At 34.8% G+C, this 16,744-nt stretch overlaps 1 protein-coding gene across 3 annotated transcripts in view; it reads right to left on the reverse strand.

The window, feature by feature from the left end:
• LOC127651255 (deoxynucleoside triphosphate triphosphohydrolase SAMHD1-like) overlaps positions 1 to 16,744 on the reverse strand; it is a 96,833-nt gene that overhangs the window by 20,611 nt on the left and 59,478 nt on the right. Inside the window, exons 1-3 of one of the 3 annotated variants that reach the window (XM_052137003.1) lie at positions 8,859 to 8,980; positions 8,091 to 8,252; positions 7,332 to 7,492 (exon numbers count right to left, since the gene is read on the reverse strand). The exons of 1 other annotated variant lie outside the window; for it this stretch is intronic. In XM_052137003.1, the coding sequence (XP_051992963.1) occupies positions 7,332 to 7,492; positions 8,091 to 8,117 (188 nt within the window). In that variant the 5' untranslated portion in view covers positions 8,118 to 8,252; positions 8,859 to 8,980. Of the gene's footprint in view, positions 1 to 7,331; positions 7,493 to 8,090; positions 8,253 to 8,858; positions 8,981 to 16,744 lie in introns of those variants that run through there. One more of the 3 variants, XM_052137004.1, reaches the window with a different exon arrangement.

A 16,744-nucleotide genomic window follows, 5' to 3' on the forward strand; every position in this document is an offset into this window, starting at 1 on the left:
TATTTTTAGACCATTTCTCCACAGCAGTCATCCAATTATCCTTCAGTGTTTTCTGGAGGATTTGAGAGTCAGAAGTCAGTCTATAATCAGTTTTAGATACAAGTAAAAACTGATGATGTGAGGGTGAAAGATAGCTTATTTTTCAAATGTGTCTTTTTGTACAAACTATTGAACATTACTGGTGGGGTTGCCACAATATCACTTTGCTTTAATAAGAAAGTATCTGCCAAACAACATTTCAATACAACTATAAATGTGTTCATTGATCCATCTGAAAGACAGATATCTGTTTTAATGATACAATGTCAGAATGTCTCAGTCCAACCTTTGAGATGTCTTTATGTTCAGCTTCTGTCAGTCTGGCTTCTCCAACAATCTTTGGCAGGCGTCTATTGACAATGTCCTCAAGAATCATTCGAGCATCTTTCAGGTTGTCGTCAGTGGAGTACAAGATCTTCTCAAATAAGTGATCTAATAGAAATATGAGAGTCTAATTAGATTTACATGTATTTTCTTTTTAATTAAAACCTGATAAAAGTCCTCTAATGAACCATGATGACCTTGCATTTGTGTTCTCAAGCATTATTAAGAGTTAAATGTAAATATTTCCGCTGACCTGTGAGTTTAGTGTATTCCACCATGTTTTCTATGGCTGCTGAGATGTGGAGGTGTTCATTGGCTTGTAGAAAAGATTCTTTGATCCTAAAATGCAAAGAGGAACCAGCACATGTTAACTTTTAAAGCAGAATTATACACAAATATTTATTTCATGACTTACAGTATAACAGTTTTGTGACAAATGAAAAGTGCTTCACTATATCTCCAGGAACAGTCTCGTCAGAACAATGACACATCACACATACTGTAAACATAACTCACATGATTTCAATAATGCTGATAGTCTTGTGCTGGTACGCCTGGCGATGCAAAGTGTATCTAGTGCGAAACATGTCGTAAACATTATCTGCCTCCTGTTAGAGAAAGACAGAACAAACTGAAATGAGGTTTAATATTAATGATCTACAGCTAATGTTTAAAAAACTGTAAACCTTCTAAAATCACAAGCACATAAAAACAATCAGTTCATTTATTAATAGCTTCTATCAGTTCTTCATGATGGTCAGAAATGATAAGATATACTGTATTTTGCATGTTGCCACAGAGAGAAAGGATTTCAGATCTTGAGATATTACTGTAGATGATGAGCGGTTCAGTTGTTTTGGACGTTTTAGATTTGGATGTGAATAAGAATCGTATTTCATAACATGTTTTTGGTGCTTGGGCAGTCATGCTGAATTCACAGCTCAACATGTTTTTCATTATTTCTGACAAGGGAAATCTGCTGTAATAGATAAAGAACATCCTAGAAACACGTTACGCAACATTTATTTAATAATAATCAAAATAATAATCAAAACATCTCAAGTATGATCTGTTTTGACAAAAAATGGTTGAACACAGACCAATGAATTCAATATTTTAGCTAATTCGATTCTGCTTTCAGCTTCCAATAAGAGTCTAGTACGGCACATTTTAAGAAATGTTTTCATATTTAAATCCATTCCACATAATTCTACAGATTTCAATGAAAATCATGTCTGCAGATTCCCTCTGAGTCCTGTAATGAGCAAAAAAGATGAAATGTTTCATGTAAAGTACCTTGTCCCTGAAGCAGATAGAATGAGATTTCTTCTCTCCTGTTTCCACTTCACACACTCGTGCAAATTTCAACAGGCGTTGATGGTCAAAGCTGTTGCCGATGCCAAGGTGATGACAGTCTCTATAAAATAAGGAGATGGAAAAACAACTGATTTACTCATTTATCTTCAATCCTCGTATTCTGGCAAGTGTCACACAAGTTGTATGTATACAGTCTATAATAATTCATAATTATTATAAAATCTATCAAATATCACGATTACCGGGCAAAATAGTCCCATTTGTCAACATCAATGCCGTTCCGTTTATTTGCCACAATCTCATACAAGAAGGATTTATGTTCGGGTCTGCCTCTCGCTGACCACTGGAAAATAATGTAGAAACAACTTTCAACAACTCATTTTAAACTGCACAATCTGGTGGAAATTGGTTGCAATGGACGGTCCCAGAACTGTGTACCTCTCCAGCTGAACTATCCACACCCTGAATTAATTCCTCAATAAAGGGAAGATCCTCATCTGGATTCAATCCATAGTTTTCCATCACCTCTTTCAGTCCATTCTGATCAACCATGTGCTGAAACATCTGAATCGACGCCATCTCGTGCTTAAAGTAACACACATATGATATGTTCACAGATGCTTTATAGATCACACACATTATAAATCATGTACTGTATAACGGGTTATACAGCCATCAATTTAAAGATAATGTATAGACTAAGGAGTTTTGTATCCAAAAGCAAACAGGAATTTTGTTGTTTCATGTGGGATAACTTTGGAAATAAATAATGGTTCGATTTTTGATGCAATCACAAATGCAATTTTATGAAAAAGGTCTTTATGAAATCCCACTCTTGCTATAATGTGACCTTCAGAGCTTCATTTGCACCTATTGTGCACTATATGTTTTTTGTCTGCTGATTTTCTTCCCTTGTGCTCGTCTGCACAGCCCCATATTCCTTCTGGTGTGTTACAAGAGCCGCTGTACAACTTCAGATGAAAGGTGCATGTTCAGAGTTCATCTCAACTAACAGAAGGGATAAAGACATGGACTATTTCACTAAAGCTGCCTATATTATATTATATTATATTATATATCTAATTCTCATTGGTCTTTTGTTTGAGCTCCAAGAGCGACCCCTAGTGTCACTACATCGACACAACATCGAGTGACTGACAGAAGGGAAAATGTTCTTTGGGGTAAAAAACACTTTTGATGTGATTTTCTCCCAAAACACCAAATAGCAACAAAAACTGCCACTCCTTTTCTATACACCTGTTTGCCGTGAGATCAATGTCTAAAGTTTCTATTATTTTAGTAATTTGATGATCTAATATTTAGCAGTTTTTAAAATAATGCACATTTATGTCTGAAATTATCACATTTATTTGAAGACAGAATACAAATTTCAGTTCTGTAAAAGTTTATTAAATCAAAAGTTCTCTTTTATTTTTAATGAATGTCCAATAAGTGAAAGGATAGTATTTGGGGTAAAAGTTCCTATAAAACACAATGTTTTTCTGAAGTTATGAAGAATGATCAAATGACCACATTGTCTGATTCACTCACAACAGAGATTCGTTTGTTAATATAATTCATGAGATGTTATAAAATGCCAAATGTGATTGAAATTAACAGCAAAGGATCGAAAAACATTTCTAAAAATTATATTAATTTTTTATAAGAAAAAAAATCATCTTGCTGTCTCAAAAGTGTTTGCATAAGTGGACAAATGTTCTCTATAACTATTGTCCCTGTATCTGCATTATAACAATATAACCCATATAAAAGACTTCCGTGCCATCTTTTTATTATTAATCTTGACACTTGCTTGATGCAAACTTTATGAGCAGAAAAGTGATTTTTGTAAAGGTGTGTCTTTAGCCCGTTGTATTCTGCCTAACCGATCGTTTCTCTTCAAACTCGTCATCTTTAATGTCGTGCAGCAGGAAGTTCATTCACTTGCTTTGGCGACACATTCAGGTAGAAACACGTAATTCTTGACTTGTTGTTTTTTTTATTTAATTTTTTTTTCTCTTTTTTTAAATTTTTTTATTCAACAATTGCACAGTTTACAGAAACATTCATCTCCATTATAAAAATAATACATTGTGCCGTTTCCAACATTGCGGGTGTTTTAACATAAACAAAACATAAACAAAAGACTCACATCATCACATTTTGCCAGGGGAAGTACGGATTTACAAAAAGATATCAAATTGTTTACACACATTCACAGTTTTTGTTGCCTTTTGATTAAGAGAATACTTAAGCGTGTTGACATATTGCTTGACCTCATTGTTTAAAGCAATAAAAGATGTTTTGGAATGCATAAACTTGCATTTATGAATGTAGAATTTTGCCAAGATATTGTTTAAACACAAATCTTTATTTATTGATTACTGGTTTAATAATAACATTATTTTTGTTGACCAATTATTTAACAGGGATGGTTGTCTTTACTCTTATAATGAGTTTCTAGAAGAATACAAAATTCCTGTGTCTCCTGGAGATTATGCCAAAGTCTTTGGAGCAATTTCTTCTGGTGTTTGCATGTTAGAGCTCAACCAAGATTGGACACACAACAAATAACTTTGTTATCGCTGACTAACACTTCAGTTGGTAAGATTTGTTTTTCTTGTAACAATGGTAAGAACAATAAACTAATTAGATCCCTGTTCAAAACAGATATTATCACAGTCCCATATGTGGTTCCATACTGGAATAAATTTGTGAAAAACATTGACTGGAAGAAGGTCTGGCTCTTATCCAACCCATATTTGCTGACCAACAAAATTAGAGAAATATCGTTTAAAATAATTCATAAGTTTTACCAGTCTAATGATCATATTGTTAAAAAATGTAAAAAAAGACATTGATGTTATGTGCACTTTCTGCTCTATGAGTATTGAAACAGTTACCCATTTGTTTTAGCACTGCCCTTTTGTCCAAAGTTTCTGGTCTGATATTTGTAATTTTATTGCAGAAAAAATTGAGAAAGATTTCAAGTTGTTTTGGAAGGATGTTCTTTTTGGTCTTTATGACCTCAACAGAACTAAGACTAGGCCTAATGAAACTTTCATTATTAATCTCATTATTCTTGACTTGTTCTGACTCAAAGTGTTTTTCACGCTGTACGTCACTCAGACCCGCTGGTAAAACGAGCGCAATGAATCATCCAATCAGAGACGCTTGTGCTCCGTCACTCTACGTGTTGATTGGCTGATTTATTTTTAGCGGCAACACGTTCAGTAGCAAACTTTATTCTTAGCGTTCACAATCTCCGGGGAAATCGCAGATTTAATGTCAGAGGAAAAAGAGACTTCTTGTTCAAATGCCACCAAAAACACTCTTTAAAATACTTTCGTGCTCAGAAAGAAAAGATTGTGATGTCTGTCATCGCTGGACTGATTCAGTGAAGAATGAGAGGAGACGATCAGAACATCGAGTTCAAGTAAAGGTTTGAAAACAACATATTAACATTAATCTGTGTCATGGATACTAGGCCACAGCGGTCGCTCGCATGTCATTGTTTCTGGTTGGTTTTACTTAAGTTACTTCAACACAAACCTTTTGCTGGCTTATGCTTTAATATTGGTTAGATTTAATATTTAGGTATTTATTAGTATTTTTCTGCTTTAAATTTGACTGTTGTTTGTATGTCACATTGTTGTGTCTCGAGGACTTTGACAGGAAACCCTTCAAAAGTAATATTTTTATCAAGTATGTTTGTACTGGAGAGGGTTCATGCTTACCTTCCACTGGAAACCTAACAAAGAGAAACCTGAATTAGTGAAGAAGACCAGATTTATTAATGATTGTAAAACTACTGACTCAATTATACATTTGAACTGAAGTCACAAACACACATTACTGACCGCTTCACTGGACTTAATCTCAAGCAATTAATAATGTTATTAAAAATAATAATAATCAAGTGTAATTCTGTAAATTATTGTACTTTAAACCAGATACATCGGTCAGTTAATAGAAAATAAATAGAAATGTAATTTCTAAAATGACCTCAAGAGGGCGATATTTGCATGGCGTGCTGAATCTTTGTTCTTGGGTTTTTTATTTAAACAAATGTAATGAGCAATGTGACTCACCTGACATCCGGACTTCAGGGATAAACAGGATATCAAACAAATGAGAGAATGGACCATGACCTTCAAGAGAAAAAACACAGAAACAACTGGTAACTTTGTAAACTATGAAACAACCTCAATGTTTGCTTGAGTACACACTCAATTACACCCATTTATTTATTGAAGAAAAAAAATCTTCTTTTTAAAAGATATTTTAATTCAGACAGAAGTTCTTGTGCCTCAAATAGACATCATACAATATAATGCACATATATGATCAATGAACACACCTAAATCATGGCACAAACCAGCAATTTGGACACACAGATTGTCTTGGAGAGTAATATTGAGGTCTGGCTGCTTCTCTTGTAGACTTCTTAACAGACATCCTGCTAAATACGCCACCCTTTCAAACACACAAACAACACCTCTTTAAATCACATTTAGGCCTCGACTTGAAATGATTTACTTGATTGATCAGTGGTAATTAAACTGGAGTGAAACGATTATTGTTAAATGTGTAGTATATTTTAAGCAACTGTATATTTGAACAGAATGCTCTTTCGTTTCTTTTTTCGTTTAGTATTTCACTCTATTCTGTGAACAGACCTTTTCATGGGCAATTTTAGCTTTTTCGTTATTTTAAATTAAAACGTTCTGTTTTGATTTTTCAGGTGACTGTTTCACATCTTTCCGTACATAAAGCGACCCAAAGCTTGGGAAAGGCACTACTGTACACATTTTTAAACAGAACCGTACATGACCGTCAAATAATTGTAAACCACTTACTAGTGATCGACCGATATGGGTTTTTAATGGCCGATATCCAGAGAGCAGGACGGCAGAAGCAATGCCAATATATATATATATATATATATATAATATATAACACAGTTTAATATAGTAAATAACATAAATATCAAATTGCAAAAAATATATGTATATAAAAAAAATTGAAACTTTTATTTAGCACTATATTTACTCAGCACAAAACTTTCACTTTGTAAAAAATAATAAAAAAATGTATGTTGTATTTTAAATAGTAAATAGCCGTTTCTTTTTTTATTTCTGTTTATATATTTTATTGATATTTGCCTTTTTATCATTAGAAAAGTTACAGCGAGCTGTTAAGTGGAGAATATGTGCTTTAGTGGTAAATAAATGAGGATGCTGAAGCTGTGTGAGGTTTATTACATCTGTTTAAACGAGATATCTGCATATTTGCAGACAGTATATGATATTAGTAATATTGATATTTGCTTTTTTATCATTAGACAAGACAGTTAAAAGTTACAGGGAACTGTTGAGGAGAGAGTGGGAGGATGAAACAGACGAGCACTTTAACATTATGAGCTCAAACGTGTCTGTCTGATATGCGGACTATTAAAATGAGACCGTGTTGCACACCAGTCTATTATTGTAGTAACACGATGACACGTAACAATAAAACAAACCGTGACTGGGCGTTTACATGTCTCAGTCACTTCACATGCAAACAGCCGATTCTCAGAGCCATCAAGAAACAAATCGGCCAAATGGGAAAATGTATCAGCCTCTGCGAAATATCGGTCCACCACTTACCCGATGGAGTGTTCAAAGCGATTATGTGATGCTCCAGGATAGACCCAGTATCCTGCTCCCAGTTGTTTAATATGACGGAGTCTCTGAAATTGAGGAGTATCAATAATCTTCACCAGCAGAGGATGAAGCTCAATTGAACCATGAATGGGGTCATTGGAAATCTGCAGGATATAAAGACAATTCTTTGAGTTTCATTTCCAACCAGCTTTAAATTTGGTCAAATAACGTGAGATGAATTTTCTAAAACTAGAGGACAATTTATATGAATTATGTAGATTGATGATTTATGAGTATAAATATAAAATGAAGATGTGCTGCATTGATCAAATACATAAACTGTACAGTCAATGGGTGTATAAGAGTTATTGATTAATTTGTATTGTTCTGTTTTTGCTCAATATTCATGACATTTAAATTTTTGTCAGAGGTTAAAAGTGAATTTACACATGAAACAAAACCCAGATTTATGCACATATTTAGTACTTTGCAAACAACTACAAATAACCTCTTATGTACTGTAAATAATTTCTGTGTTTTTACAATTCCTTATTATAAATATCTTTCATAGGAACAGTTGTTTAATAGTAGTGTTTTAACTACTTAATCTTGATCTTCATTAGACCATTTGAATAATGAACTGCATTTAAATTGCAATAGCTGCAGTATTTGTTTATGTTTTTCACATTATTACAACACGTGTGCATGTGAATATTGAGCTTTTGCTCCGAATGGAAATCAGATGTTAAGGGTTGATCTTACCTTCATGTTTCCCTTTGTAAACTTCATGCATTACTCCACAAACTCTTGTTTACTTTATTCACCAGACTAGATAAGGATGTTAATGACTGATGATTGGACATCAGGTGGTTGTTCTGGACCTTCAGACAGGATTTGACACAGTCAGTCAAACTGAGTGACTTTCTGTAAATACATATTTTCAAATATTGAGTCAACATAAACTCTTAATATAAATTACTTAAACCTTGTCTGTCAAGGTTGATGGTGATTATTTCATTTCCGCTTTTCCCTTTCTCTCTCCTCTTTCTCTTTTCTCTCTCATTTGGCACTCTCCCCTAGAGAGTGCCAAATGGGTAGCCCCTGAAGGGGGGGTAACCTCATGCTGGGGGTTCCCCAGCCTGAGGCAAAGGAGGGAGGACTGTGACGAGGAGGAGGACAGGGTCGGCCCTTTCTCCTTTTCACAGACTGGTGTTTGTTTTTTGCTAAATGACCGTCTGACTTGAATAAATAATATTGAATTCATAAATGAACACACAACATTGATTTGAGTTGAAAATGTAATTACCAATTCATTTTCGAGAAGTAGGTAAGTAGGTGATAAGCGAAGTAGGAACTAACGAGACATGTTTGATTCAACTAGATATTTGGCATGTACAGTCATGAATTATATTATTAGCTGAACCGATAGGTGTAGTTGACAGAAGTACTATATTCTCAAGTCACAACAGCAAGTAATTCTCACAAGCACAAGATTTGTTTAAGGCTTGTTTAAATACATTATTCTCTTACCTTCACTTTTTCAAACAAGAATTTCCTGTAGGATTTCAGGATCTTCAGTCATCTTTTTCAAGTGAGATTGCCAACAATAATGATAACAATGAATCTGTTGAACTGCTTTTATAGATCTAGAGACTGGACCGACCGGATCAGATTACCAGGAAGTGTAATTCAAATATGAGGGTGTGTCACGAAGACAAGACTGATGGGCATAATCGCTGACATTAGAGGTTTGAATAAATGTTGCTGTCAGAGGGACTGAAACTGAGGAGTAGAAATGAGTGATGGAGAACTTCAGACTAAATATATTATGCAGCATATGCTGCCAAAACAACACTAAACACCGTTTATTAGAGGTGAGCACATGGCAAGCAAATATATGTACATTACAATTATTTTTATTTAGATACCTGTAGGTGAAGATCCTATTAGTCTACAGAATTAAAGACCGGTGTTATGTCATCATTGTTTCTGTTTGTTTGTGTACTGGGGTGAGTGTCTTTTACAGTTTGTGCCATCAAATCAGACATGCCCACTCCTAACAGATGGCACGTCAGGATTGAGCTAGCTTTTTAAAAGTTGTGCCAAACATGTCATTGTAACTTTAAATGTGTTATTCTGACTGCAAGCTTTGACCAAGCCCATTGGATTTATTGGCACAATCTGCAAATATAAAATGATCTTGCACACAAAGGTGTTGCCAATTTATTCAGTTTTACCAGTCACTCAATCAGGTGATATTACCGTTCATTCGCTATAGGGATGTAGCATGTGTACTTGTACGTGTATTTGTGGGAATCACACATTAACGTGTTTTGTAGTGGAACTGTAATTGGGTTAAAAGTAAATGAAAACCCTCTTAAGATCTAAATCCATTCTGATCCCAAACCACACATATGCCTTCTCCAACTCTTCTGCAAACATACAAAAGTATCAAATATCACGTATATATAAAAACATTCATCTGTGATCATATAAACTTTAGTATTAAGTCATGTTAGTGCATTATTGTACTCTTATGCATCAGCATGTATCGTGTGCACCATTTTCAAAACTTCTTGTGAAATGTTTCTTTTAAACTATTTATATTACAAACATTTTTCTTTAACTGCTTCATTACGGTCTGTTTTTCTCCATTACTGTATTTGACAAGTGATGTTTGTCTGTGCTGGGAGTATGATTATTAATCTAATTAATAAATCAATAATAGACCTTTTTAAACATGATATGTACCTTATGTGGTAGTTGTGTGAGTCTGACAGGTTTTACTTCCTTTTTTATGGTGTTTTGACGCAGACATCATCTTTCAGAGAGGTGAAGTGATGTTTAATGTTCACATGAAAGTTTATTTTCACTTATACTTGACAGCTCTGTGTAAAAGACATCGAGAATGCTTTAGACCCTTCAACATTCAGTCACAAATATAACTGGATTAAATGGATTTGTATGTGGCATTTATGTTTAAGATCCAAATGTGAAGAACTAACAAAGATACAGATGAAAGAATCACTTTATTATAAAATAGATCAAGTGTATTAATGTCGACATGCTGCAACAATTTTACAAACGTGTCAGTTTATGGATACATTGAAAAGCAAAACTTAATATAATTGAATTCCTTTATTCTCAGAAAAGGTTAATGATTATACTCCATATAACTGTAAATCAATCTCTAATGGACTTTTCACCAAATATATACTGAATATATGTTGTATAAAGAAAACCCTTGTATAATCACTCTTATTTATCAATCAAAAACAAACCCTTTATAGCATAACACAACCTTCATCATCGAGTACTGATAATCAACCTTTATAGAAACATTTATCTGATCATTAGCAATTTCCACCATCCAACACCAACTTTTGTGAAATACACAGAATAATTATAATGAAAAACAAAACAAACCTCTTACAATAATGTAAATCACTCGTTTTACCCAACTAGCAAAAATCTGAATTAAAATCTACAATATTAAGTCCAATCTAAAACCGTAATATCAGACGGCACTAAAGCCGTGGCAAACTGCACTTTAAGTTACAGAGTAAAGATGCTTGTGACTGTATTTTAATTTAGATTTGATTCCTTTTCCTGTAAACAGTGTCACATTTTATTTATTTAATTACTGCTAGTCATCAACATCTCTTTCATAAGATTTCTAGTTTTGCCTTTCAGGGTTTCATCCTGATATACAACAACTTTTTCAAACAAAATGTGGTTTATCACACAAAAACACAAAATAAGCTCCTGTGCACTAATTAAGAGTGTGGGTGAATAATAAGAAGAGTTTGCCCAAAAGTGAACTATGAGAATTGAAGGATGGATTTATTATTGGTCAGAATTTTGTGCTGTTTTGAGAGACCGGACAGTGGGGCAGTCGGCACCCCACACCTGATGGTTTGGATACTCCCCCTCCTCCAGTTGGTAGTGTTCACCCTCATAGTCGGTTTCCTCATACAGCTTCCAAACACCACTGAGCACCTTACAGGAGCGGACCTCACTTGTCCTGAAATCTTCAGGCAAAGAATGACAGCTCACTGAGGTCACATGCGGCTCGCCTGCAAAATTCTCTTTTCTGTAGAGCTCGATCTTATGCTTGGAGAAGGAGAGAGAAAGGGGATGATAAAGGAAAGATTGTTTTGAAATATGCAGAATATATGCAGACTGGGGGGCTGTTCACGGTGAACATGTTATGGTGTTTAAAAAAAAAGCTAGATGCAGCACAACAGAATGCAGGTGTTTTGATGCGTTTTTAAAAGTTGAAGCCGTTTTAACTTAAACAGCATCTTAAACACAGTGCTCATGGCACAAGATGCAGAAAAACTGATGCGTCACAATGGTCAAAGATGTCTGTCTAACAAATGCTTATAATAAAAAAAAACTGTAGCATGTATCCTGTGTACCCACCCGTGAAGGATAGTTCATCCAAAAATGAAAAGTTACGTGTGCTTATGTAATGGAGAAATCAATAAATTATTTCTTCAAAATAATTTTTTGGAGCTATTTGTTAAAACAATAATTACATTTTAATTATTATTATGAGTACATATAGATATGGGGATGTGGGACATTTGATGGTGAAATTCAGTGCATTAAGCCATTTTCTCATTAAATATGCAGTATGTAAGATTGAGAAACCCTTGTTATTAATGACACCTGTGGCCATTAAGTGAAACACAATTTATTTCAAGCAACATTTAAATGGCAAATATTATTGGATATTATTAAAATATTATTATTTTTCTTGGTATTAGACCTCCTTGGTTCTGGCTTTCGTGCGTGGATGTGTTTTAAAACATCAATTGGTATTATTAGTTGACTGCCACGTAATGTATGATGGGTATACGGTGTCTTATTCATTGTGAAACTGTGCTTTCTTAATGGCATGAATCACACTGAAGGCCTAGACTTAAAATGCAGCTACCTTTAAAAGTACCTTGTTCTGAGAGTATACTGTATGTTGCTGCTAAAGGTGGCACAACCAGCTATTAAGGGGGCAGTTAGTTTTTCACATGGGTGATATAGGTGTTGGATAACTTTTTTGCTTTAATAATAAATATATATTATTAATAAATATGCTATTTCTCATTTGAAGATCTATAACAAGTGAGTAAACCAGACTTCAATTGTGCACCGATGAGAAGCATATTTAGTGATGTCATTAAATCTGCTTCAGTGTGTTATTGTACCTGGTTGTTGATTTATTAACTTTGTAAAATATTTTCACCATCCCTTTTATTATCAAGCAAATAAACACTGATTGATTTCAATTAATCAATTGAACATTTCAATTCACAAAAATGAATGAAAGTGCTCCTGACTACTATATCATAAGTTCAGACATATCACTCTCAGAAAAAGTTACTGTTGAAGGTACAAGGGACGTCCCTGGGGTGGTGCTCCTGTTTTGGATAAATGTGTGTACTCTTAAGGACACAAAAAGGTACATTTCTTTGTTCCCAGAGGAACAAAACATATAAATATACCTTGAGAGGTACTCAATAGGTCCCTAAGTTACAATTATGAACCCAAAATGAGTCATACATTTTAATAAGTGGTAGGGTCTACAAAATAAAATAAAGGTTTGGGTACCACCCCTGTGACAGCCCTTGTTCCTTTTAAAGGTACCTTTAGTGTGTATACTGGATGTGCAGCCATTCAGATCATTTATACATACATTGCAAGGGAGTCCAAAATACGAATCACACCACTGATGAAAGCACTTCTCTGCTTCAACCAGCGCCACTTTTGCTGCCTGTCTGTCAGTTATTGTACAGTCATAGTACACCCGAACAAGCTCTTCGTTAAAGTCCTTAGGCAGGAAACTTGACACCTGTAAGTACAGAAAGTACAGAGCATAAAGTTCAAAGATCCTTTATCTTATAAACCTTAAAAACACAGGTTTACAAAAAGCACCAACAATTCTTAAAATAATATTCCAGGTTAAATACAAGTTCAGATTATTCAACAGCATTTGTGGCATAGTGTGGATTACCACAAAATTAAATGCACACAGTTTCAAAAGTATAGATGTAAAATTATATACATATATGAACATCATTCAGTGTGATAAAATCAGGGATTAATCAAAATTACAGGATTTACCTAAGTTTACCTGCATTACGCTCTAATTGTCATGACAACAATGTTGGATAATTTAATATAATAGTAAGTGATTTTATCAGTGCAATTGAGCTCCAGATTGAGCTTAAAGAAATCGTTCACCCAAAAATGAAAATTCTCTTTGAGCTTTTTGGAGTTTCAAAGTTCTGGTCTGGACTTGCATTGTATGAACTTGCTGAAATATAATTTTTTAATACTCTCAAATAAAAAATGACATGACACACGGATACCTGATATTTCTTAATCTTTTCGCCTTTAGTGAGGTCCCTCTTGCTGTAGAAATAGATGTTGTCAAGGGGGTTTTTGTCCTTCATTTCCTTCATGCCATGATCCAGGTCAACCACCTACATGAGAGATTTCAGATGAAACCGTTTAGATGTGAGATTATAGAGGCAGAGATGGAGTGCTTGGAACGAAACTTACATAAACTTTGAAGTCCTCAGAGTTCAGAGAATCAGTTTTATTGGTAGGTTTGTACTTGCTTACTGCAGTCTTCCATGTTTCCTTCAGGGTTTCCTGATTTGAGAAAGTTAGGGGTTTGACAGCCCATATTGTGACTCAAATGCAGAAAATAAACATTCACACAAATAAGCAGTACGAGGAATATTATCGGCTGGAAAGACAATAGTAAAATCTCAGCCAAGCAGGGCTTTCATAGGTCCCGTTCATCACTGCCGGATGTACACAGTGAACTGACACACTATACCCTTATGAAAATTCTCTTTGAGCTTTTTGGAGTTTCAAACTTCTGGTCTGGACTTGCATTATATGAACTTACAGAGATGAAATATTCTTTTTTAATACTCTCAAATAAAAAATGACATGACACACGGATACCTGATATTTCTTAATCTTTTCGCCTTTAGTGAGGTCCCTCTTGACAACATCAATTTCTGCAGCAAGGGGTTTTTTGTCCTTCATGCCATGATCCAGGTCAACCACCTACATGAGAGATTTCAGATGAAACCGATTAGATGTGAGATTATAGTGGCAGAGATGGAGGGCTTGGAACGAAACTTACATAAACTTCGAAGTCCTGAGAGTTCAGAGAAACAGTTTTATCGGTAGGTTTGTACTTGCTTACTGCAGTCTTTAGTTAGGGGTTTGACAGCCCATATTGTGACTCAAATGCAGAAAATAAACATTCACACAAATAAGCAGTATGAGGAATATTATCAGCTGGAAAGACAATAGTAAAATCTCAGCTAAGCAGGGCTTTCATAGGTCCCGTTCATCACTGCCGGATGTACACAGTGAACTGACACACTATACCCTGGCATGGCAGAATATTCTAGAAATTACAGCTTATTATTACCATTCTATACATCATTTTAGCTCTACCTTCATTAGAAAATGGAGTGAGAACTTACTTCAAGGTTGATTCTTTGTTCAGGATTCATCTGCCAAAGAAAAGATGTCAGAACGTCTTATAGATCACAGATTCTTAAAGACCTGCGCCAGTATTCACAATAAACCTCAAGGCTAAAAGTAACTCCTAATGCAGAAATGTAGGAGCATCTCTTAAAATTAGGGGCCTGTCATCCTAAATTTAGGACTCATTGAAGAATAATTCCTGAAGCATTTTAACACTTAAAGTTGCTCCTAAACCCACAAAAATGTAGAAGTTGTCCAGAAACCGTGTGAATATGCTGCTGCCGTCAATCCACATTAAAAACAATGTACAGTATTAGAATATTATTGTGACATGCAGTTGCCTCTCACACAAATCAAAACAACCAAATTACACCAGAGAATAAAGCACAGATGAATTGGGAATTTCTGTCAAACTGTAAGTACATGTTGCTTCAGGCCTGTGTCAGTACCTTTGATTTGTTTTCTTCTGTAAGCCGAGCTTCTCCCACAAATTTCGGATGTTTTCTTTTGGCAATCTTGTCTAGGATGTCTCGGGCATCCTTCAGGTTATCAGATTTAGAAGATGAGATCTTCTCAAATATGTCATCTGATTAAAATACATTTTCAAATTAAACTTTTCTTTCTGCATCTCCACAGGACTTGGGTTTATGCAAACAATAAATCCACATGAAGAATTAAAACAGTGAAATGATTACAAGTTTACCATCCAATAAACCACATGACCATTTTGACAATTTTTGTTTAGCAAACCTGTGAGCTTGGTGTAGTCTTTCATGTCAAGTATTGCTCTAGAAATTGTGAGCATATCTTCAGGATTGCCTTCATGAAAGTCACGATCAGCTTTTAAGAGGACATCTCTAAACCTACACAGAGAAAAAGAACATATAATTATTTAAACGTGTATGTTTAGTGTCAGCCAAAGTGTCTTAAAGGGATAGTTCACCCAAAAATCACAAAGGAAACATAAACACAATCCATATGACTCCAGTGTTTAAATGAATCTTCAGAAGTGATATGATCGGTGTGGTTGACAAACAGATCACTTTTACTCTAAATCTACACTTTCACTTTCAGATGTAAAATTGAGGAGGAATTTTTTTCATTTAGAGAAAATAAAGGATTTCCATTTGGATCTGTTTGTCACACACACCTATCATATCACTATGTATTTGACCTGAAGTCATTTATTTTCTATATGAGATTTGAGACGAGCAGAGTTGAACTGTTTGTAAATGAGTGTTGATATGATGATACAGAGAAGCTCTTGTGATCTGCTGCCTGATACAGTGAACAACTAACAACCAACAGTACAACGACTCTGCGGTTTATTTGCTGTCAGTGTGAACACCTTTATAATGTCCCGTGAAAGAAGAATGGGTTAATTATATAAACATAATATTCTACACATCTGGTTGATTGGACAAAGACACTCACATGACTTCAATGATGTGGCCAATCTTGTGCTGGTAGGCCTGACGGTGCAGAGTGTATCGGGTACGAAACATGTTGTAAAAATTGTCTGCCTCCTGTAAGAGAGAGAAACAACAAGGAATTATTGATTATGGTTTAGGTCTGCTTTCATTGGTGCATCAATTTCATCTTTTATTTTAGTGTTCTTGTTCCATTCTCATGGTTTTTAGTTCCTGCCCCCAGTGTTTGTGTGCATCATAAAAATGGTTTCCTCAATCTGAGTGGGTCAAAACTTGGAGACTTTCTATTTAGATATGCAATCTGACTTAATTTGAGTCTAAGTGGTCATTAAAAAAATGCGACACCTTGGCTGTTAGCGGTCAAAATTGACCGACCAGAGGAAAGGAAAGGGAAAGAACCTCACACAGAGCAATTTTTATGTGTTGAATACAATCTATATATCTGCCACAATGCTGAACAAACACACAGAA

The sequence above is a fragment of the Xyrauchen texanus genome, chromosome 11 (genome assembly GCF_025860055.1).
Source record: "Xyrauchen texanus isolate HMW12.3.18 chromosome 11, RBS_HiC_50CHRs, whole genome shotgun sequence".
Lineage (NCBI taxonomy): Eukaryota > Metazoa > Chordata > Actinopteri > Cypriniformes > Catostomidae > Xyrauchen > Xyrauchen texanus.